The sequence below is a fragment of the Doryrhamphus excisus genome, linkage group LG13, assembly GCF_037039965.1.
Source record: "Doryrhamphus excisus strain RoL-2023G ecotype Guam linkage group LG13, RoL_Dexc_Guam_v1.1, whole genome shotgun sequence".
Taxonomy (NCBI): Eukaryota; Metazoa; Chordata; class Actinopteri; order Syngnathiformes; family Syngnathidae; genus Doryrhamphus; species Doryrhamphus excisus.
In genome coordinates this window covers 2,736,912-2,762,178 of record NC_136369.1, presented here as the reverse complement: position 1 = coordinate 2,762,178, position 25,267 = coordinate 2,736,912, and the positions used below count along the sequence as shown (strand labels likewise).

Genomic DNA, 25,267 nt, shown 5'->3' with positions numbered 1-25,267 from the left:
AAAAGGGCATCGTAGTAACCGGATTATCGTAATAACCGGGTATCGTACTAACCGGAACTAATTATATCATAAAAGACTAGAAATTTGCCGGGAAATGAAAATAGTATCGTAATAAGCAGTACTATCGATATAACGAGACTTTACTGTAAGTGTTTCATTTTATTTCAAAAATGTGACCCAAAAAGTTACTGGTGGCAAATGATCCCCCACGCCACATTTGGGACACTCCTGCCCTAATACCTTATTTTTAACAGGGCTGCATTTGCCACTTCCCTGTTTCCTTCCATCAAGAATCTAAGTGATGCGACCTCTCCCCTCGTATAATAGAGACATTTTTCTTATATCCTCATTATATTTGTTTAGGAAATAGATGGGTCTAGAGTCTGCCCCGCGTCCTGCCTTAAGACATGAAAGGTTCCAACATATCCCTGACCCCAGTGAGGGCAAGCGCTGGAGAAAATAGATGGATGGATGAGCTCATATGTATACTCAGTGGCCCCTTCCCTATCTGAAACCTGGCAATGGTGAGGTACTGTTGATCAATTGTTGTTCTCATGATGTTAAAATGTGAACGGCATGATGAAGAGGACTGTTAAATACCGATTATGAACATACCAGGACATTTATTACCATTCGTGGATCATCTTGGATGGAACAACATTTTTATTTATTATTATTATTACTAATAAGAAAAATAATAAGAATAATTAATCATTAAATTATTATTACTTATTAATTATAAATAATATTAATATATATTTTTATTTTTATTTTTATTTTTATTTTTATTTTTATTTTTATTTTTATTTTTATTTTTATTTTTATTTTTATTTTTATTTTTATACATCTGTTCAGCTCCTTAATAGAGAACAAGTTGTACAAAAAGTACTAAAAGACTGAATATTTGGACAAGAGAAATGTCAGCTAAAAGCTCAATATGCCAAACTTAATGATGTTCATCAATCTCTTCTTCTTCCACTTCCCATACAAACGCAATAGAGCAACCTTTCAACTTCTCCTGCAGAACCTTGTCAAACTGTTGATTCATCTCCTCTGTGAACATGTTCCTCCAGTCCCCAACCTCACCTAGAAGATACAGTATGTAGGATGAACACTCAACAGGATGAAGACTCAAAGCAACTATTAGCATCCAGGTGACGTCATACTCATATTGTCCACTAGAGGGCATATGTGCATGGTACCTGTTAACATTTAGGGACCCCATTGGATGTATTTCTTGGGCAATTCATCTCACAAGAGCATTTGTCTCTCTTATTGTCTCACCCCTCCTCATGAAGAAGCCTTTGCTGTGGTCCATGATCTCATGAGGAATGAGGGTGTAGTTGATCATGTTGTTCTCCTTCATGCTGCTGAAGTTGCAGTGCCTTACACAGCTGTTCACCTCCTCCTCCACTAGGGGGCACTGGAGGAAAGAGCTCACCTTCTTGATGGCACCATGTAGATCCTAACAGACACCATGAAGTCAGCAAAGGAGCATTTAAATAAGCCATCGTTGCCTCATAATCCATCTTAAGCCTTAGATGCATAAGTGGGTCAAAAATGACCCAGTATGGTTGTTTTCTTGAAATATCTTCGTAATGACAAATTGTTATTATTTCATATTCCAGGTATTCCTCAAAATACATGTTTTTGATATAATGTAATTCAAATTTTTAACTTTTATACATTTTAAGAATTTTTTGTTTTTTTGTTACTACCCCAACCTTCCATAAGTGGGTCAAAAATGACCTGGTCAGGTTATTTTCTTGAAATATCTTCGTAATGAGAAATTGTTATTATTTCATATTCCAGGTATTCATCAAAATACATGTTTTTGATATAATGCCATTCAAAATTTTAAGTTACCTTTTATACATTTTAAGAAATTTTTGTTTTTGTGTTACTACTCCAACCTTCCATAAGTGGGTCAAAAATGACCCGGTCAGGTTGTTTTCTTGAAATATCTTCGTAATGAAAAATTGTTATTATTTCATATTCCTGGTATTCCTCAAAATACATTTTTTTTATATAATGCAATTAAAATTTTTAAGTTACCTTTTATACATTTTAAGAAATTTTGTTTTTTTTGTTACTACTCCAACCTTCCATAAGTGGGTCAAAAATGACCCGGTCGGCTTGTTTTCTTGAAATATCTTCGTAATGAAAAATTGTTATTGTTTCATATTCCAGGTATTCCTCAAAATACATGTTTTTGATATAATGTCATTCAAATTTTTAACTTTTATAATTTTAAGAAATTTTTCTTTTTGGGGGTCTCAAACTCACGGCCCGTGGGCCAAATGCGGCCCGCAAGACGCTAGTTTGAGGCCCCCACCTTGATACCAAAGTTTAATGTTGAAATGACAGCTTAAAGCTGTGTGCACACCGGACACAATTAACATGATTTTGCCCCGCCCATACTGTTACCCTACCCTGTTACCCCGCCCTGTTTTGCTTTGGATTAGCAATGAAGCTAAAGGCTTATGACGCTGGGTACAAATAAATGCAGGAAATGATTTGGAATAAAAGGGAAAATACACGTCAAGATAAAGCATCTCATCAAACATGTTGTTAAAGTTACGACGCTGCTCCCAGATGGAACTGAGTACGATGCTAACTTGCTAATTGGGTCAAATTATTAAGTTTCATTAATGTTCATGTTAAAGGTTAAATAACTGTTAATACTGTACATTTGAATATGAAAAAAATAATTTCTCTACCAACTGTATGTGGTTTCTTACCTTTTTCTTATTTGTTGTTTTATTATTATTTTACTTATTTATTACTGATTGATTGATTTATTGTCTTTATTCTTAATTTGTTTATTTATTTTTTTAATCTTATTTTGTGTATAGAAAAATAAAAATTAAGATATTTGAGAACAGTGGAATGTTTTATCAGATATTTTGGTGTGGAAAACCGGAACCAAAGTACTGAAAAAGTGTAGGGTATAGCAGAAGCAAAAGCATTGAAGATAGTTTTTTTATTGATTTTTTTTTTCCAGTTTTTAATAAATGCGTTTTGGTTTTTTTTTTGAAAACCTGATGCGGCCCGGCTTCACCCAGAACCTAGCTTAAAACTTAATAAATTATTAATAATAACTTAATAATTTGACCCAATTAGCACGTTAGCATCGTACTCAGTTCCATCTGGGAGCAGCGTCGTAACTTTAACAACATGTTTGATGAGATGCTTTATCTTGACGTGTATTTTCACTTTTATTCCAAATCATTTCCTGCATTTATTTGTACCCAGCGTCATTTCAACATTAAACTTTGGTATCAAGGTGGGGGTCTCAAAGTTTGAGACCCCTGTCCTAAATATAATACTAAATATCATATAAGTGATTATTCCTAACCAAAATGGCAAAAATGGCTTAAAACCACATTGATTCTAATACGGGTCATTTTTGACCCACTTATGGAAGAGTGTGGAGTCCAGTCACTCGTGCTAATCTAAGGGTTAAGACAATGATGGATTTACCTTTGACATCTCTTCATAGGTGACATGAAGTAGATTAGTCATGGCTCCTAACTGGCTCGTCCATCCTTTAAAATGATCAAACCAGGAGCCAAAGTGCACTGAAACAGTTGACAGATCGTCAGCGTCAACTACTCTTAGTATGACACAAATGGGATCTTACCTGTGCCCTCCAGAAATTGGTTTAAAAACTCTTCAAAGGAGCCACCATCAGGTAGGAAGTTGGCTAATTTGTGGAAGTGGTAAAAAGACACCACGGTATCCTTTGGGTTTCTGCTTACATAAATGACCTGGGGAGGTGCACAAAGTCAAACTGTACACATTGTGTGATTTATTCTTCAAATTGGTGTATAAAAGTTAACCACACCTTGGTTTTGGAGCCCTGGAGGGCGTGGCCCAGCATGTGATGAAACAGGTGTGTTGTGATAATACGAGGTCCGATTAAAGTCTGGAGAAGATCAGCGCTGTAATGATGCTCCAGCCAGGGGGTACGAGCCCAATTTGGGACCGTTTGGGACACGTGTGGATCTCCTCTGTTGGAGATTAGAGTTACCATTTGCTGCATCCATGTGGTGCCTGGGAGTGAAGACATTCACGCAAATTATTCAACCATAATGTTGGAAAAGACATATATAAATGATATGATCAAAAGTATACACCAACTATTTACATATTTGTATGTGACCATCGTTTTTGGTTGTATTTTATTTGAACATGCATACAAGTTACAGTCAAATACTTCACATAATTCCATTTTACTACATAGTTAGTAGTAATAAGTTAGATATGCTAAAACAAAAGTAAAGAGTATGGAGGGATTTTTCATCAAGGACAAACTTTATTTAATATTGAAGTCTTCCAGCTCATATTTTTTTATCCATTATGATCCCCAATAATGTATTTGCATTCAATTTTTCAATGTTCACACCATGTATTTGTATTTTCTCATACATGTCAGTATTTTCGGGCGGCACGGTGTTTGAGTGGTTAGCGCGCAGACCTCACAGCTAGGAGACCAGGGTTCAATTCCACCAAAGGACTACATAAACCACTCGGCCATCTCCCACAAACATGCTAGGTTAATTGGCGACTCCAAATTGTCCATAGGTATAAATGTGAGTGTGAATGGTTGTTTGTCTATATGTGCCCTGTGATTGGCTTTTTGATATAATGTCATTCAAATTTTTAACTTTTATACATTTTAAGAAATTTTTGTTTTTGTGTTACTACCCCAACCTTCCATAAGTGGGTCAAAAATGACCCGGTCAGGTTGTTTTCTTGAAATATCTTCGTAATGAAAAATTGTTATTATTTCATATTCCAGGTATTCCTCAAAATACATTTTTTTGATATAATGTAATTCAAATTTTTAACTTTTATACATTTTAAGAATTTTTTGTTTTTTTGTTACTACCCCAACCTTCCATAAGTGGGTCAAAAATGACCCGGTCACGTTGTTTTCTTGAAATATCTTCGTAATGAAAAATTTTAATATTTCATATTCCAGGTATTCCTCAAAATACATTTTTTTGATATAATGCCATTAAAATTTTTAAGTTAACTTTTATACATTTTAAGAAATTTTGTTTTTTTGTTACTACCCCAACCTTCCATAAGTGGGTCAAAAATGACCCGGTCAGGTTGTTTTCTTGAAATATCTTCGTAATGAAAAATTTTTATTATTTCATATTCCAGGTATTCCTCAAAATACATTTTTTTGATATAATGTAATTCAAATTTTTAACTTTTATACATTTTAAGAATTTTTTGTTTTTTTGTTACTACCCCAACCTTCCATAAGTGGGTCAAAAATGACCCGGTCAGGTTGTTTTCTTGAAATATCTTCGTAATGAAAAATTTTTATTATTTCATATTCCAGGTATTCCTCAAAATACATTTTTTTGATATAATGTAATTCAAATTTTTAACTTTTATACATTTTAAGAATTTTTTGTTTTTTTGTTACTACCCCAACCTTCCATAAGTGGGTCAAAAATGACCCAGTATGGTTGTTTTCTTGAAATATCTTTGTAATGAAAAATTGTTAGCCCAAAGTGGGCTGGGATAGGCTCCAGCACCCCTGCGACCCTCGTGAGGAAAAATCGGTAGAAAATGAATGAATGTCAATATTTTCATTATTTTAGTTTTATTTAGGTTCAAGTATCATCTACTTTTATTAAACCATCTTTTTAATATATTCATTATAATTTTTTCCCACTTATTTTGTAATATTTCCTCAAATTTTTTCCTTTTCTTGATGATTTAATTTCAATTTATTTTCAGAAATGTTAATTTTTTTAAGTGTTTCACAGTTTGCTAAACTGTTTTGCAATTCTGTGCCACCATAAAAAGTAAAGTAAAATACATGAGTACTACACAACGCTGGTTCCTACATAAATTCCAGGTTTCGTGTGTCCTTACCTGATTTTGGATAGGAGACAATGAGGATATCAGTGTCCTGAAAACTGAACGTGACAGCATGTTGCAAAGACTCCTGGTTGTGTAGGTATCCAGGAAATATTACTCCATGAAATGTCTCTGTGACTTCCAACCTGGACATATCTGACTCCATGACTGATGTCAACTACTCTTCTTAGCTTACTAGTTCTTACTGTCTTGATGCTGTGCGTTCACTCCTCTCTCTCTCGCTCTCTCTCTCTCTCTCTCTCTCTGTGTGTGTGTGCGACTCCAAAGGACTACATAAACCAAATAAAGGAGGAAGTGTGAATGAAACATAAAGTGGTAGTTCCTGAAATCACCAATGAAATTCAAGTACAAGAACTGACACGAACTTTAGGTGTGATTATCCCCAACTTGGTATGTCAATACTACAGTGTATTACAGTTAACAAATACTAATAATGGTAATGGTAATGGTAATGGTTTTATTTCATTTGAACATGCATCAGATTACAATTGAATGCATCCCATAATCAGTTCACAGTTCCACATGTCCAAAAGGAGTAGGAAGAAGCAAAGCTTATTAAATCCTACCCCTCCATCTGGTACTTTTACAATCAGTAACTGTTACATTTGTTCACTTCCTGCTTTCCATAATACAGTTTAAGTGTTTTTTTTTTTTTTTTTTTAAATAATGCACCTCGTACCGAAGTAGGAGGTGATATGACCATACAATGACATAACGGGTACCATAGTAAGTAATAATAATAAAAAAAATAATAATAATATATTTTATATTTATTTTTAAAATTAAACATTCATTCATTAATACACAGTTAAAACTTGAGTAAAAGCGGGGCGGGGCACAGCAGTCAGGTATAAAAAGTTAGACATTAAAAACAGATTTCAAGAGGTGGGTTTTTAGTTGTTTTTTGAAACTGGGAAGGTCGGGGTAAGCACGGAGTGAATGGGGCAAAGAGTTCCAGAGGGTGGGGGCAGCGATGGAGAAGGCTCTGTCCCCCCGGGTTCGGAGCTTGGTCTTACAGGGGAGTGCCAGGAGGTTGGAGTCTGAGGAGCGAAGGGGACGCGGGGGATTTTGTGGATGGAGGAGGTCTGTGAGATATGGGGGGGGTCAATCTTGTATACTAAACTTACTAAAATACTAAAACTAACATTAACAGTGAAGCCAAACTTATTTAGCCCTTTAAAGGGGAACTACACTTTTTGGGGAATTTTGCCCATCATTCACAATCCTTTACGTATATTTCTTTCCCTTTTCTGTGCATTGTAGCATAACAAAACGAGTTAATATGAGCTAGCTAACAACAGACGTCATGAGAAATACCTAATTTGACGCAATTGCCCTAAAAAAAAACCCTAAAAAAACAGCAACAGTGTTCCATTTACATACATGACTTGTATATTAACCAAGCTACAGCAATATTATTATTGTAGCAGCTAACATGAAATCGCTAGTCTCAATGCTACAGACTGGAGAGTGGACACCTAGCTCTCTACAAGATGCTGGTTTGCCGTCAGCATTTTTTACCTGAGAACTGGAGCACACGTCTTGTGCTGGAAGACACAGCCATTCCAAGGAGAGAGGACATCGTAAATGTTGTCAATGTATTTATGCTACAGTTGTTGATGGAACTAGCATAAGTATATGTATCAATACGTTCAGAAAATAAATTTGGGTAGTGTTTTAAATCATCAAAATAGGGCAAGATACTACAACTATTACATGATGATCACAGCATGTATATACATACATATTTTTAGAGGGCTTCATATGTGTATGTTTTGTTTTTATTCATTCATTCATTCATTTTCTACCACTTTTTCCTCACGAGGGTCACGGGGATGCTGGAGCCTATCCCAGCTTTTCTGGGGCGAGAAGCGGGGTACACCCTGGACTGATCGCCAGCCAATCACAGGGCACATATAGACAAACAACCATTCACACTCACATTCATACTTATGGACAATTTGGAGTTGCCAATTAACCTAGCATGTTTTTGGAATGTGGGAATAAACTGGGGTACACGGAGAAAACCCACGCATGCACGGGGAGAATGATGGCCGAGGGTGGAATTGAACTGAGAATTGCGCACTAACCACTTGGTCGCCGTGCAGCCCATCATTATAGCTGTCCTAACAAATGTACCTTGAGTTGTATCAGGCATTAAAGTGATCAAATAAAGTAAAGAAGGGTAGTGAACATTGACTATAGATATGTAGATATATATATGAATATAGATTTACTTCCCAAAGAGTGAAAATATCACCATTTTTTTCATATGGTTTTATGATAATGATTTAATGTAATGACTGGAATAACTGCAAATTCAGGTATTGCAGTTGAATATTGTAAACTACTGGCGTCACACCCTAGTCAGCAAATAAAAAACAAAGTCCTTAAAAGGCCTTTTGGTATGAAATGAACCCCTGAAATAATTTGACTTTTGACTCTGTTCTGCTTTGACGATTAGAAAGCTAACAGGAGGAAATGTAAAGGAAAAATATAAAAGTGCCGCACAATGGCGGCATCAAACATTTAAAATACTAAAATATGGCTAACCTGAAGAGATGAGGAGCTCGGTCGTGTGGGAGGGGCTCAGAGTCGAGACATCTTTCCTTCACATCGAGAGGACCCAGTTGAGGTTGTTCGACATCCAGTCTAGACATCGAGACGCCTTCCTGGTGACGTTTTCCGGGTATTCCCACCCGGGGAAAAGGCTGTCCTAGGACACCCTGGAGGGATTATGTCTCACAACTGGCTTGGGAACGCCTTGGAACTGGAGGAGGTGGCCTGGTGATGTAAAGCAATATCATTAAATATCTTAAATACTTCAACAAACCAGCAGTTATCAATTGATTTTTAGTTCATCATATCAAAATAAACGAGTCCAGAAATTTGTATTGTTTTCAAGATCACATGATGTTGACAAGATGTTTATTTCCGCGGGTGTGTCAGGTTCATTGGTTCAAATTCATGTATTTGGTTCAGCCAGCAGCTTCACTGTACATTAACCAACATGTGGCGTTTAACAGCTGACAAGACAAACCCGAGGAGGAGCTTTGCACTAAGGGCCATACTTAAACATGAGAACGTGCGAGAAAAACACAGAAATCAATCGCCGACCAGCTTGGTAGCAGAAACTCAAAGTAAAAAAAGATGTTCGCCGAGTCACTGGTCTTGGTTCTCATGTGTTGGGTCGTCACCTCGGCCGAGGACTTGTACATGAGCAGAGCTTTGAAGTTGATGTCGGAAATACCGCTCATCGATGGGTGAGATCTTTGTTTTCCATGTCAGCGTTCCTTAATACTGACATATTGCTGTTATGAAATACGTACAGTCGTACACACATGAAGTTTTTTCTTCTCATTTTGCAGCCACAACGACCTGCCTTGGCAACTTCGGAAACTATTCAACAACCAACTCAACCAAGTCGATCTAAACACTCTGGAAACAACACACACCAACATCCCAAAGATAAAGAAAGGGCGTCTGGGAGCGCAGGTATATTCTAATATTTACTATTTTTAACTGTACTTCATTGGCCGCACAGTGGTGGAGTGGTTAGCATGTTGGACATCCGTCCGTTCACCAGATCAGGAAAACCTGGATTTGAATCTCAGTGTGGAATTTGCATGTTCTCCACATGTGTGCGTGGGTAGGGGTGAAAAGTACACACAAAAACCTACTAAGGTACCACACAAACATTGAAACTACTTTATCCATATTGTCATTTTAATGTGCACAAAAATTGAATCTGTACTTCCTTGTACACATGTACTACCGACCCACAAAGTTTCATGACAATCTGTGTTTTTTTACTTATAATTTATGTAATACCTCTAGCTGGCATCTACGGTATAATATTCATAATATTCATTCATTCATTTTCTACCGCTTTTCCTCATATCTTCGGGCGAGAGGCGCGGTACACCCTGGACTGGTCGCCAGCCAATCACAGGGCACATATAGACAAACAACCATTCACACTCATATTCATACCTATGGACAATTTGGAGTCATTAATTAACCTAGCATGTTTTTGGAATGTGGGAGGAAACCCTGCAATGCACGGGGAGAACATGCAAACTCCACACAGAGATGCAAGAGGGTGGAATTGAACCCTGGACAGTATATATAATTTTTTTTTTTTTAATGTCTAACTTTTTATATCTGACTGCTGTGCCCCGCCCCACTTTTTCACATGTTTTAACTGTGTATTAACGAATGAATGTTGTATTTTAATGTATCTTTTACTCTGTTTACTTGCTTTTATTCGACTCCATTTTTCTGTTAAGTGTCTTTGAGTATTTTGAAAAGCGCTATACAAATAAAATGTATTATTATTATTTATTATTATTAATATTAAACATTCACACTCACATTCATACCTATGGACAATTTGGAGTCGTTAATGAACCTAGCATGTTTTTGGAATGTGGAAGGAAACCGGAGTACCTGGAGAAAACTCACGCATGCACGAGGAGAACACGCAAACTCCGATGGTGGAATTGAACCCTGGTCTCCTCGCTGTGCCGCCCCTTTGTGAAATTAGTATTTTAATATCAGTATAAGTTAGTATTAGTATTAGTATTGTTGATACACCTTTTGAGTATTAAGTTGCAGTGTGATGAATTGAGTGCTGTTAGCTGAGTACCTGAAGAAAACTCACGCATGCACGGGGAGAACATGCAAACTCCACACAGAGGGTGGAATTGAACCCTGGTCTCCTAGCTGTGCCGCCCCCTTGTGAAATTAGTATTTTAGTATCAGTATAAGTTAGTATTAGTATTAGTATTGTTGATACACCTTTTGAGTATTAAGTTGCAGTGTGATGAATCGAGTGCTGTTAGCTGAGTACCTGAAGAAAACCCACGCATGCACGGGGAGAACATGCAAACTCCACACAGAGGGTGGAATTGAACCCTGGTCTCCTAGCTGTGCCGCCCCCTTGTGAAATTAGTATTTTAGTATCAGTATAAGTTAGTATTAGTATTAGTATTGTTGATACACCTTTTGAGTATTAAGTTGCAGTGTGATGAATCGAGTGCTGTTAGCTGAGTACCTGAAGAAAACCCACGCATGCACGGGGAGAACATGCAAACTCCACACAGAGGGTGGAATTGAACCCTGGTCTCCTAGCTGTGCCGCCCCCTTGTGAAATTAGTATTTTAGTATCAGTATAAGTTAGTATTAGTATTAGTATTGTTGATACACCTTTTGAGTATTAAGTTGCAGTGTGATGAATCGAGTGCTGTTAGCTGAGTACCTGAAGAAAACCCACGCATGCATGGGGAGAACATGCAAACTCCACACAGAGGGTGGAATTGAACCCTGGTCTCCTAGCTGTGAGGTGCTAATCACTCAACCGGCTGGCGACCAGTCCAGGGTGTACCCCGCCTCTCGCCCAAAGACAGCTGGGATAGGCTCCAGCACCCCTCCGCGACCCTCGTGAGGAAAAGCAGTAGAAAATGAAAAATGAATATTAAACATATGAAACTAATCAAAATCAAAAACTTTCATGGGGATGTTGACCTTTATCATTGAAACTACAGTTTTGGTCCTTATTGTGTACTTTGTGTTGTACTTTATTGGTGCCAGTGCTACTTGGGGTGTATCAGTGCAGTAAATTGGTACCATAATCCTGGATTAAGGATGTGATTGTGAGCGGGAAGACGCTTATGTAATGACGGAATATGATGGCCCATAATGACATCAACCTTTGACCCTCTTCCAGTTCTGGTCGGCTTATGTACCCTGTGACACTCAGTACAAAGACGCCGTCAGACAAACACTGGAGCAGATTGATGTGATCCACAGGATGTGTCACAAATACCCCAACCAGTTCATGTTTGCCGCCAGCAGCCAAGGTTCGGAACGTTGTCCTCAACTTTCACGACAATCCACATGGAAAATTGAGTCTGTTTTCTTTGTTACGTGCAGACATCATGGACGCGTTCAAGCTCAACAAGACGGCCAGTCTGATTGGGGTTGAGGGGGGCCACTCCATTGACAGCAGTCTGGGCACTCTGCGTACCATGTACCAGTTGGGGGTCCGCTACCTTACACTCACACACTCCTGCAACACACCCTGGTAGGTTGGACCCTGGTCCATCATGTATGGACTTCTTGTCTGGTCTCATCTTCTCCATTCATTGGCTGTTTTGCTTTTACATGTTGGAAATGGTTTCACTATCAGGGCCGATAACTGGCGTGTGGACACTGGAGTCGAACCATCTCAACACAACGGCCTATCTCCATTTGGCAAGGTCAGTCTACAAGGAATATACTGTATAAGGTACATGTAAAGATCTACTTTTCTACGTGAGGTATGGGGAACTCTGGTTTCCTCCCACTGTCTTAGAACATGCATGTTGGCTAATTACTATAAATAATTACTATAAATTGTGTGTATGTGTCAATGTGTGTGTGAGTGGATGTGTGTCCTGCAATTTTATCTTAACTAAGGGTGAGAACGACAAAATACTTTGCTGTTTTCACCTGAAAACGATACAATACAATTTTGTTTATTTATATTCTGAAAATATAATTGAACGAAAAAGTGCAAAATGAAAAAGAGACAAAATGAAAAAAAAAACACACATTTTTAAAAAATAATTAGGACAATAAAGTCACATTATCAGAATTTTTTTTGCAAGACTAAAGTCAAAACATTATGGGAAAAAATATAAATTAATTAATTAATTAATTAAATTTGAAAAACTAATTAAAATGAAAGAAATAGAAAATTACATTATTATATTATCATTGTATTATTTAGTTCTTTTGATATTATTAAAAGACATATTTTAGAAAGATATTTTTTAGAAAATTTAATTTTTTAGATTTTTTTTTTAGATTTTATAAAAATATTTTTTCTTTTGTATTGAGTTGTGGACTCCTATAGAGCAGCTACACACAATAACCCACGCAGAAAACATTCTAGATTTTCCAGAATCTGCACCTTTTCCAGCTGTATTTCCTTGGATTTGTGCTTCCCACCAAAACGGTCTGTTTTAATTTATTCCACCCACGGCCTGCCTCCAGACACGCCTACTCCGCTGTGATTGGTCACACTCCCAAAATACTTTCTGACTACTGCGAACAACACTTTTTAATTTAGTCGGTATAAGCTTTGATAGTAAATGAATAAAGTCTTAGGAGAGCTAATTGGAAAGTGTTTAGGAGCTACTGGTAGCTCATGTGGGCGGCACGGCGGTCGAGTGGTTGGCACGCATACCTCATAGCTAGGAGACAAGGGTTCAATTCCACCCTCGGCCATCTCTGTGTGGAGTTTGCATGTTCTCCCCATGAATGCGTGGGTTTTCTCCGGGTACTCCGGTTTCCTCCCACATTCCAAAAACATGCTAGGTTAATTGGCGACTCCAAATTGTCCAAACACAAAAAAAAGTCAGAAACAAGATTTTGCATCAAACACTAACCTCCATATCAGACCAGCTGAAAGTATGTACATAGGTGCTGTGGAAAAATACTGAGTCCTTTGCTAAAATGCATACACGGAAGAGGTCAATAGGTCATACTGAGACAGATTACCTACTAAATTAGAGCAATGTCAGGCCCTCAATGGTTAGCACGCAGGCCTCACAGCTAAGAGACTAGCTAGTTCTATTCCGCCCTCGGGCATCTCTTTGTGGAATTTGCATGTTCTCCCCGTGCATGCGTGGGTTTTCTTCAGGTACTCAGCTAACAGCACTCGATTCATCACACTGCAACTTAATACTGAAAAGATGTATAAACAATACTAATATTAATTTATACTGATACTAAAATACTAATTTCGCAAGGGGGCGGCACAGCTAGGAGACCAGGGTTCAATTCCACCCTCTGTGTGGAGTTTGCATGTTCTCCCCGTGCATGCGTGGGTTTTCCTCAGGTACTCAGCTAACAGCACTCGATTCATCACACTGCAACTTAATACTCAAAAGGTGTATAAACAATACTAATACTAATTACTAATTTATACTGATACTAAAATACTAATTTTGCAAGGGGGCGGCACAGCAAAGAGACCAGGGTTCAATTCCACCATCGGAGTTTGCATGTTTTCCCCGTGCATGTGTGTTTTCTCCGGGTACTCCAGTTTCCTTCAGAAAATTATATTATACCGTCCAGGGTTCAATTCCACCCTCGGCTATCTCTGTGTGGAGTTTGCATGTTCTCCTCGTGCATTGCAGGGTTTTCTCCCACATTCCAAAAACATGCTAGGTTAATTGGTGACTCCAAATTGTCCATAGGTATGAATGTGAGTGTGAATGGTTGTTTGTCTATATGTGGCCTGTGATTGGCTGGCAACCAGTCCAGGGTGTACCCCGCCTCTTGCCCGAAGACAGCTGGGATAGGCTCCAGCACCTCGTGAAGATAAGCAGTAGAAAATGAATCTATAGTAAAATGAAAAATAATTTTGTGCACCTCCAGCAAGTGATTGCAGAAATGAACCGTCTGGGAATGCTGATCGACTTGGCTCATGTGACTGTACGAGTGATGAACCAAGTGTTGGACATGTCAAAGGCACCCGTCATCTTTAGCCACTCCTCTGCATTCAGTATCTGTCCACACAAGAGGAACGTTCCTGATGATGTTCTCAGAAGAGTGGTGAGTGTGAGAACAGAATGTGTACAAAGAACATCCACAGAGAGATACCATGGACACGATATGGACCAAAGTTTTATTGTCATGTGACATTCTGTGTGTGTCTAGAATGAAAGTGGAGGAATAGTCATGGTGAACTTCTACAACGACTACGTGACCTGTAGCCAGACCGCCACCATGTCCAATGTTGCCGGTATAATATAATACAATCATGCAACCACAAGCTTTATTATTCTGTTTAAAAATATCTTTTCATCTAGATCATTTTGACCACATCAGGAAAGTGGGCGGAGCCGGCATCATCGGTTTTGGTGGGGACTACGATGGCGTTACCAGGTAGTTCACGCGCACTTCAGAGTAAGATCTCACATGAGATGACATAAAATGAGTTCTCCAACCCATCATGTCAGACTTCCAGAGGGTCTTGAGGACGTGTCCAAGGTGCCCAATCTGGTAGCTGAGCTGCTAAGAAGAGGCTGGTCTGATGATGAGGTCAAAGCAGCTCTTGGAAACAACTTGCTACGTGTACTCAAACGAGCTGAAGAGGTTTGTGATGGATGAATATTGAAAAAAACAGAACATACAAATCTAGTTTGTGCATGGAAATGTCATTTTTGGACCGTCAGCAGAAGCGCAGCTTCATAAAAGTCCAAAAAGTCATCTTGTGTAAAACACTGCATATATGCAGCAGGAATGGTGGTGGAGTGTGATGACTTAGTTATGGAATGTCCTGAAGTTTGATGCCATGGAGACCAACACTCTGATTGTCTCTCACCAGGTCCGTGACATTCTGAGCAGCAATAAACCTGATGATGTCCCGATCCCAAATAGTGAGGTGAAGAACCCATGTAGGACAAGCTACGATGATGACGACGGCGACGACGGTGGAAACGGTGGAATTGTCCACTCACTGAGCGTTATGTCTTTTCTTTTATCAGTGGCTCTGCACACTATCGTCCCACTGATAACCTCATAGCATGTTTGCCACTTCCACAAGGACAAGTTGAGCTGATGAAAAGTGATCAATTTTGTTTGGCTGCTTTAAGTGTCTTCTCAGGGCATTGAGTCAATCACAACTGGAATGTTCAGGTTGTCTTAGAACACTGATGAAGCCAAGCCAGCTTCAGCAGTAGAAATTGACTTGACTTAAATTGCATTACTTGATCTGACTTGCATGACTTGACTTGTATTGACATTGACATGACTTGCATGATGTGACTTGAGCATGATTTGACTTGGCTTGAGTTGCATGACTTGACTTGACATTGACATGACTTGTATCTATGACATGACTTGAGTTGCATGACTTGGCTTGGGTTGCATGACTTGATTTGTATTGACATTGACATGACTTGTATGACATGACTTGACTTGAGTTGCATGACTTGGCTTGGGTTGCATGACTTGACTTATATTGACGTTGACATGACTTGTATGAATTGACTTGACTTGAGTTGCATGACTTGGCATGGCTTGAGTTGCATGATCTGACTTGACCTGCATGAATTTGACTTGTATTGACATTGACATGACTTGTATGACTTGAATTGACTTGAGTTGCATGACTTGGTTTGGGTTGCATGACTTGACGTGCCTTGAGTTGCATGACTTGACTTGTATTGACATTGACATGACTTGCATGACTTGGTTTGGTTTGAGTTGCATGACTTCACTTGTATTGACATTGACATGACTTGTATGACTTGATTTGACTTGAGTTGCACGACTTGGCTTGGGTTGCATGAGTTGACTTGACTTGAGTTGCATGACTTGATTTGACTTGCATGACTTGATTTGACTTGCATGACTTGACCTGGCCTGACCTGACTCAGATTATGGAACGGATTAAGTGAGGGGATTAAATCAACTTTGCTTCTTCCTCCTCCTTTTGGACACATGGAACTTGGAATGACTTGACTTGTATTGACATTGACCTGACTTGTATGAGTTGGCTTGACTTGAGTTGCATGACTTGGCATGGCTTGAGTGCATGATTTGGCTTGGTTTGCATGACTTGACTTGAGTTGCATGACTTGACTTGTATTGACATTGACATGACTTGTATGATTTGACTTGCATGACTTGACTTGAGTTGCATGACTTGATTTGACTTGCATGACTTGACCTGACTTGCCCTGACCTGACTCAGATTATGGAACGGATTAAGTAAGGAGATTAAATAAATTTTGCTTCTTCCTCCTCCTTTTGGACACATGGAACTGTGAATCAAATTATAACTTATATGCATGTTCAAATAAAATAAATAATTACCATTACCAAATACCTAAGGTAGGTGCTTTAAATGTCTGGCCATGTCTGGCAGCAACAGCCTACAAAGTAAATATGATGTTGTTATCACTTTAGAACTTGTGTCTGTAACGGAACAAACTTTGTGCTGAAATTGTAAAAGGTATAAAATAATAAATGTCATAATCATGAATGATCCACAAAATTACTTGATTGATTGTGCTGCATAGTGTGGTAGAGTATAAATGAGACGGAACTACAAAACTACAAAAGTGTTTGCCCCCTTCCTGATTTTCATTCATTTTCTACCGCTTAATCTCACGAGGGTCACGGTGTGCTGGAGCCTACCCCAGCTGTCTTTGGGCGAGAAGCGGGGTACACCATGATGGTCGCCAGTACAGGTCTTCCTGATTTTTTGCACATTTTTTTGCACAGATATGTTTCATCACCAAACAAATTTTAATATTAGCAAATGACAACACAAATGAACACAAAAGGCAGTTTTTAAATGAAACCTTTTATTATTAAGGAGGAAAAATTTAGACTTACATGGCACTGTGTGAAAAAAGTCCCCCAAACCTAACAACTGGTTGGGCCACCCTCAGCAGCAACAACTGCAATCAAACATTTGCTATAACTTGCAATGAGTCTCTTATTTTGGCCCACTTAACTGTGGAATTGTTGTCATTCAGCCACATTGGAGGGTTTTCCAGCATGAACCACCTTTTCAAGGTCATGCCACAGCATCTCAATAGGATTCAGGTCAGGACTTTGACTAGGTCACTCCAAAGTCTTCATTTTTTTTCTTCAGTCATTCAGAGGTGGACTTCCTGGCGTGTTTTGGATCATTGTCCTGTTGCAGAACCCAAGTTGGGTTCAGCTTGAGGTCACAAACAGTATGGCAGGACATTCTTTTTCAGGGTTTTTTTTGGTAGGCATCAGAATTCATGGTTCCATTTATCACAATCTGTAAGTCTTACAGGTCCTGACAGCAGCAAAACAACCTCAGACCATCACACTACCACCACCATATTTTACTGTTGGTTGACTTTTTGTTACAATGTGGCAATTACTTTTAACTTCTGAAAAGTTAAACTTTCTGTAGTAATCTGGAATTATATAATCATTGAATTATGGTCTGAAACATTGAAGTTTTTCACACCATACATGTTAGTTTATTTATAGCCATCAGGGGAGTCATTACAATGAAAAGTCTCATGGAATATTGGTACTTGGGCCAGGATGTTAAGAGCAAAGCCCTTTTTTGCCATACAATATTTCCTGAAACCTATTTTCAATCAATCAATCAAACTTTACTTGTAGAGCACTTTTAGAGTACAGAGGAACCAGTTCAGGAAGCGCTGCCATCTGCGCTGGGGGTTGCCCACAGCCCAGGCCAAGATGCCGCAACTCAGGGGGCCACCACACAACAGGTCGGCAGGGGACCCGCAGCGCTGCAGTGGGGCACCGCCACAGAGCTCCCAGCCACCCCAGTCGGTAAGCCCCACGAGAGGAGACACCCCAGCCCCCAAAAGAGGACAGCCCCCAGCGCAGAGAGCCCCCACTGAGGAAACACATATATGGGATAAGAAATATAAAAACCTATTTTGGTCTGCAGGAACTTAGAACTGGGCAAAATTTGGTTCCACCAATGCGGCCGGCGAACTTCATATGCACTGGTAGTTCCTGGTTCCAGGGCTAAATTGTTTCCAGCTTAATAAGTATTTGAGTGGTTGTCACTGACGGATGTTATGTGAGATCCTTGTCTGTCCTTATGTCCTCAAATGTGTCATTTGGCCCAAAGCATCGCTACACATTAACCAACATGTATTGTTTTACAGCTGCAGACGTAGTCAGGAAGTTAAGCTACTGTGCAGTTTATGACATCCAAAGCTATAATGAGAGACGACTTGAATATTTTACTGAAGATTATTGCTAAAACTGCAGTTTCGAGGCACCGAGGAATCGTTTGTGAAAACGTAAAGAAATGTTAGCTGAGATTTTAAACGCCGTTCAGCTCCTGTTGACTTCATGAAGAAGAGCAACATACGACTTTTTGGTCGTATGTTTGGTATTTATGGACAAACTGAAGGATCTGTAAAGATTTCTTCGTGTAACCTATTAACTGAGTTACAATAATCCAACCTGGAGGTCACATCTGGTAGTGGCAGGAATTTTCTGGTTTTCGTTATGTTTCGTAAATGGAAGTGAAGGAAAGGTCATCCGTTGTTGTGGCGATCCGTATTCCGTAAAAAGAATGATAAGAACTACGCTCTACGCCAAGCCACAAAAGGGATTATCAAATAAGCAAATGGAATTTTGATTTCAATGTAAATATTTGGGATAGAAATGTTTTTCATTCAAGTTTGACTTATGATTGTTTCATTCATTTATTCATTTTCTACCGCTTTTTCCTCACAAGGGTCACAGGGGTGCTGGAGCCTATCCCAGCTGTCTTCGGGCGAGAGGCGGGGACTGGTTGCCAGCCAATCACAGGGCACATATAGACAAACAACCATTCACACTCACATTCATACCTATGGACAATTTGGAGTCGCTAATTAACCTAGCATGTTTTTGGAATGTGGGAGGAAACCGGAGTACCCGGAGAAAACCCACGCATGCATGGGGAGAACATGCAAACTCTGTGTGTGCTAACCACTCGACCACCGTGCCGCCATGATTGCTTCAGTCAAATAAAAGGAACCACAATTGTAGTTTTTTGGTCCTTATTATGTACTTTTGTGTTATCATGTATTTTATTGGTGCCGGTGCCATTCGGGGGTGTATCAGTGCAGTCCATCGGTACCATAATCCTGGGTTAAGGATGTGATTGTGAGCGGGAAGACACTTACGTCATGAAAGACATTAACCTTTGACCCCCTTCCATGTTTGCTACCAGCAGCCAAGGTTAGGTACGTTGTAGTCATGATTTTGTGGGTGGTGTACTTTGTGCTGAGGAGAGGAAGGGACATTCCTGTTGAGATCTCACAGGTATCAGATTTACTGGAGCAGGGGTGTCAAACTGAAAAACTCAAAGTCGACTTTGATGGCCGAACTTGACATTTGCCGTGGTTGTTTGTTTCGGTAAGGTGATTTTTTGATGGACCACCTCCCAGTAAAAGCTACAGTATCTTATATCAACAGAAAAAACACAAATGTGTAACCCATAAGTGTTTGGAACTATAGAATGGGCAAATGACACATTTTGCAGAATTTGGTAACCGGGCCTGAGCTTGACATGTGTAACAAAGTGGTTTAGTTTAGAAGGGTTAGAGTCCCACAGCTCCCATAAACACACCACGAGCAGCCACAATGTACAGCTGCCCTATTTAGCCTGTTTTTAAAGCTGGTTTATGGTTTCTTTCAGCAAGCCATTGTGATTAATTGTGACTAATTGTGGTTTTTGAGGGCTTGATTAATTCATTAATTCATTCATTTTCTACTTATCCTCACAAGGGTCACCGAGTGTGCTGGAGCCTATCCCAGCTGACTTCGGGCGGGAGGCGAGGTACACCCTGGACTGGTGGCCAGCCAATCACAGGGCACATATAGACAAACAACCATTCACACTCACATTCATACCTATGGACAATTTGGAGTTGCTAATTAACCTAGCATGTTTTTGGAATGTGAGAGGAAACCGGAGTACCCGGAGAAAACCCACGCATGCACAGGGAGAACATGCAAACTCCGATGGTGGAATTGAACCCTGGTCTCCTCGCTGTGCCGCCCCCTTGCGAAATTAGTATTTTAGTATCAGTATAAATTAGTATTAGTCGTGTTTATACATCTTTTCAGTATTAAGTTGCAGTGTGATGAATCGAGTGCTGTTAGTACCTGAAGAAAACCCACGCATGCACGGGGAGAACATGCAAACTCAGATGGTGGAATTGAACCCTGGTCTCCTCGCTGTGCCGCCCCCTTGCGAAATTAGTATTTTAGTATCAGTATAAATTAATATTAGTATTGTTTATACATCTTTTCAGTATTAAGTTGCAGTGTGATGAATCGAGTGCTGTTAGTACCTGAAGAAAACCCACGCATGCACGGGGAGAACATGCAAACTCCGATGGTGGAATTGAACCCTGGTCTCCTCGCTGTGCCGCCCCCTTGCGAAATTAGTATTTCAGTATCAGTATAAATTAGTATTAGTATTGTTTATACATCTTTTCAGTATTAAGTTGCAGTGTGATGAATCGAGTGCTGTTAGTACCTGAAGAAAACCCACGCATGCACGGGGAGAACATGCAAACTCCGATGGTGGAATTGAACCCTGGTCTCCTCGCTGTGCCGCCCCCTTGCGAAATTAGTATTTTAGTATCAGTATAAATTAGTATTAGTCGTGTTTATACATCTTTTCAGTATTAAGTTGCAGTGTGATGAATCGAGTGCTGTTAGTACCTGAAGAAAACCCACGCATGCACGGGGAGAACATGCAAACTCCGATGGTGGAATTGAACCCTGGTCTCCTCGCTGTGCCGCCCCCTTGCGAAATTAGTATTTTAGTATCAGTATAAATTAGTATTAGTATTGTTTATACATCTTTTCAGTATTAAGTTGCAGTGTGATGAATCGAGTGCTGTTAGTACCTGAAGAAAACCCACGCATGCACGGGGAGAACATGCAAACTCCGATGGTGGAATTGAACCCTGGTCTCCTCGCTGTGCCACCCCCTTGCGAAATTAGTATTTTAGTATCAGTATAAATTAGTATTAGTATTGTTTATACATCTTTTCAGTATTAAGGTGCAGTGTGATGAATCGAGTGCTGTTAGTACCTGAAGAAAACCCATGCATGCACGGGGAGAACATGCAAACTCCGATGGTGGAATTGAACCCTCGTCTCCTCGCTGTGCCGCCCCCTTGCGAAATTAGTATTTTAGTATCAGTATAAATTAGTATTAGTATTGTTTATACATCTTTTCAGTATTAAGTTGCAGTGTGATGAATCGAGTGCTGTTAGTACCTGAAGAAAACCCACGCATGCACGGGGAGAACATGCAAACTCCGATGGTGGAATTGAACCCTGGTCTCCTCGCTGTGCCGCCCCCTTGCGAAATTAGTATTTTAGTATCAGTATAAATTAGTATTAGTATTGTTTATACATCTTTTCAGTATTAAGTTGCAGTGTGATGAATCGAGTGCTGTTAGTACCTGAAGAAAACCCACGCATGCACGGGGAGAACATGCAAATTCCACAAAGAGATGCCCGAGGGCGGAATAGAACTAGCTAGTCTCTTAGCTGTGAGGCCTGCGTGCTAACCATTGAGGGCCTGACATTGCTCTAATTTAGTAGGTACTCTGTCTCAGTATGACCTATTGACCTTTTTCTATGTATGCATTTGAGCAAAGGACTCAGTATTTTTCCACAGCACCTGGTTTGATTTGGAGGTTAGTGTTTGATGCAAAATTTTGTTTCGGACTTTTTTTGTGTTTGGGTGTCTCCCTTACGTCCTGAATAACTGTTATTTGTATAGTTAGCATAATTATAATTAGTATAATTTGTATGTTTACCATTCTAGGAAGTCAAAATCAATGAATTCAGCCTTTAAACATAACATTCAGTCATATTCTATGCCACTTACTGTATCCTGACTAGGGTTGTGGGGCTATGCAGGAGCCTATCCCAGCTGAATTCAGGCAAGAGGCGGGTCGACAACCATTCATACTCACATTCATACCTATTGACAATTTAGTTAGCATTTAAACGTAACATATATTATATGATGTATGATTTTACACACTAGTTAATGCTGCTGTACACGATGTGTAAAGAGCATACTAGGAATACAAAAGTTCCAAGAACAATCATGATCCAGTATTCACGCACCTGCAAATTCTCTTATTAAAAAAAAAAATTTTCTTGTCATAAAATGCAGTTCTGTGCTCTTCAGTGCTGGACTGCAGCTTCATAAAACTCCATCAAGTCACATCGTGTAAAACAGTTATGTAACATCACTGACTCCAAGTGGAGGAATCTGTAATTCTATATGACGCTCATAATTATAACATAAAATATGCAATAGGGTGATCCATCAAGCATATTTGCAGCACGTATGGTCATGTAGTGCGATGACTTAGAGATGGAATGTCCTGATGTTTGATGCCATGGAGACTACTCACCACATATGTGACGTTCTGAGCAGCAATACACCAGATGATGTTCCCATGATGATGTTCCCATGATCCCATGTAGGATGAGCTATGGTTAGGACGGTGTGGATTTCCCACTCTTTCTTCTTTTATCTGTATCTTTGCGCACCATCATCTCGCTGGTAACCTTATAGAATATTTGTCACTTCCACAAGTCCATGAAGTGATCAAAAGTGATCCAGTTTGTTGTGTTTCCACGTTGAGACAAACTAGTGGCATTGAAGGCTAGTGCGCCATCTAGTGGAGAAAAAAACAAGGTGGTATTGAATCAATTGGCTTGTAGGTTTCTCTGGGTAAACTATATAAGTGCATCTTTGGCGCCCTCTAGTGTTCCAGGCTTGAACTGGGCACGTCTTCTTCTTTGAGGCCTATTGTGTGTTCGCTGGCCTTCAGATGCTTTTGGGAAACAAGAGTGAGGGCTGTGATGGAGCCACTGGTGAGTCACACTGTCCCACTTAATGAAAAGTGCATGAGTTCCAAACATAAATGGACAAAGCGCTGCAGCTCACATGATGAACAGCATTTCCATGGTTATGTGCTTGTTAGCTACTGACACATGTCTTTGTCACGCGACAAATTGGAGGGCATCATAGAATAAGTGAGGGGGGGGACAAATGTCTTAGGAGGTTTTGATGATGATTTAAGATGCGTCCCTGTCCTGTTCCTGCGTTTCACTGTCAGACAGCAAACGATGAGTCGGCATCGCTATCCTGTAAGGCAAACTGTCTTTCGTCAACATTCTCCTGGTGGCACTGACTAGGCGGGAGTAGTTGTCAGGGTTGTACTCCGACAGCGGGGGTCGTTGGCGCAGTAACGGCAGGCTGACCCTGTCGGGTTGAGATACGAAGAGCGGAGGCCGGCGTTGGTTCTCGCCCTCTTTTATGGAGTCCGGGAGTGGCTTGCGCTTGCTCTCTGGCAGAAGCATGATGCTGAGTACGGAGAGGACGGCGAAAGAGGCGAAGATCACATGATGGAGGAAGTAGCCGCCGTTGTTCTGGAGCTCCATCAGGGAGGAGGCGGCCATGCCGACGCAGCCTGCCGCCAGCACCAAGCCGAGGCATCCTCCTCTGGCGCAGACATGGAAGGAAAAATGAAAGTCATTTCAAGGACATATAATCATACCATATCACATAAACTACACTAGATGTCATGTTGAACTGTTCACAAAAGTCCAATCAACTTGTGGAGCAGGTTACTTCCTGATGAAAACAATTATCATTCTGGAGGGTGGGGGGGTCGATAGACACATTAGGGACTCCAAACGTGAAAATAAATGACTGCATATGCACTTTTATCCAGATCTTTATGAAAAGAAACTACTTTTTGGGAATTTTGCCCATCATTCACAATTACTATGTGAAACATGAACACATATTTATTACCCTGTTCTGAGCATTATAACAAGTTAATATGAGCTAGCTTACAATGCACATCATTTACAGTAAAGTCTCATTATATCGATATTGTCGGGAGTCGGAAAAAATATCGATATAACCGGACTGTCGATATATCCGATCCTGCGCCGAACTGCATTAAAAGTGGGCAATAATGCACTCGAAATTGTTCTATAGTATAGAACAATGTATAGAATCTATACACACGAGAGAAACCACGAACGCCAGCATGTACATATGAAAAACAGTGATTATTGCAAGCGATAAAAAGATATCTGAATACAACACAATTAAATACATGTATTTGTACGCTTGTGTCTTCGTTGGAATAGGTGTGTATGCTATGTCAGTTGGTTCTTCTGTTGCAGGCATGTGTTTGGCCAGCTATGTGGGGCGGGTTGAGCATGACCTGTGAACCAGGAAGTGCGGGAATCGGTGTGTGTGCTGCGCTCTGGTGGTGGAAGTGTGAAAAATAAAGTTGACTGGAAGCAGCCGTTCGCCGTGTTCTTTTTTGGTATTGAAATCCTTAAGCAAAGATTGATTTAAGCTGCTTTTGTATCGATATAAGCAGACCAAATTGGCTGGCGGGAGATGAAAAGGGCATCGTAGTAACCGGATTATCATAATAACCGGGTATTGTACTAACGGAACTAATTATATCATAAAAGACTAGAAATTTGCCGGGAAATGAAAATAGTATCGTAATAAGCAGTAATTCGTTATAACCGATATCGATATAACGAGACTTTACTGTACTATGAAACTATTTTACTGTTTGATATACATGCTGTGGTCATACAATGAAGGGAATCTATGATGCTTTTTCCACTTTTCTGACCTATAAATGTTGTCTTGTGTTATCTATTCCAGTATTATAAACACAGGTAGCCCCGCTAAAAACATGTAATGACTATATTTCCACTGCTTTGTTGTGCCAAGATTGTCTGCACTCAATAAACGCGG

General features: G+C 39.7%; 3 protein-coding genes across 4 annotated transcripts in view; 1 reads left to right on the top strand and 2 right to left on the bottom strand.

The window, feature by feature from the left end:
• Positions 1-851: 851 nt before the first annotated feature.
• Positions 852-6,884, bottom strand: sult5a1 (sulfotransferase family 5A, member 1). The gene is made up of 6 exons (XM_058089773.2): positions 5,902-6,884; positions 3,848-4,056; positions 3,644-3,770; positions 3,484-3,581; positions 1,285-1,465; positions 852-1,086 (listed from the first exon to the last, which is right to left on the bottom strand). The coding sequence occupies exons 1-6, from the start codon at positions 6,050-6,052 to the stop codon at positions 947-949; spliced, it is 906 nt and encodes a 301-aa protein (XP_057945756.2). The 5' UTR covers positions 6,053-6,884; the 3' UTR covers positions 852-946.
• Positions 6,885-8,472: 1,588 nt separating this feature from the next.
• The window catches only part of slc22a31 (solute carrier family 22 member 31), a 28,850-nt gene continuing 12,055 nt past the window's right edge, over positions 8,473-25,267 (bottom strand). The window contains exons 9-10 of one of the 2 annotated variants that reach the window (XR_009132220.2): positions 22,881-23,977; positions 8,473-8,691 (exon numbers count right to left, since the gene is read on the bottom strand). Coding sequence is in view for 1 of the 2 variants with exons in the window: in XM_058088762.2 (XP_057944745.2) it covers positions 23,551-23,977 (427 nt within the window). In the remaining variant the exon portion in view is untranslated. Of the gene's footprint in view, positions 8,692-22,626; positions 23,978-25,267 lie in introns of those variants that run through there. The other variant, XM_058088762.2, reaches the window with a different exon arrangement.
• Positions 9,026-15,509, top strand: dpep1 (dipeptidase 1). Its single transcript, XM_078795636.1, has 10 exons — positions 9,026-9,170; positions 9,276-9,402; positions 11,636-11,768; positions 11,842-11,992; positions 12,098-12,167; positions 14,335-14,511; positions 14,617-14,701; positions 14,769-14,844; positions 14,919-15,054; positions 15,287-15,509. The coding sequence occupies exons 1-10, from the start codon at positions 9,058-9,060 to the stop codon at positions 15,482-15,484; spliced, it is 1,266 nt and encodes a 421-aa protein (XP_078651762.1). The 5' UTR covers positions 9,026-9,057; the 3' UTR covers positions 15,485-15,509.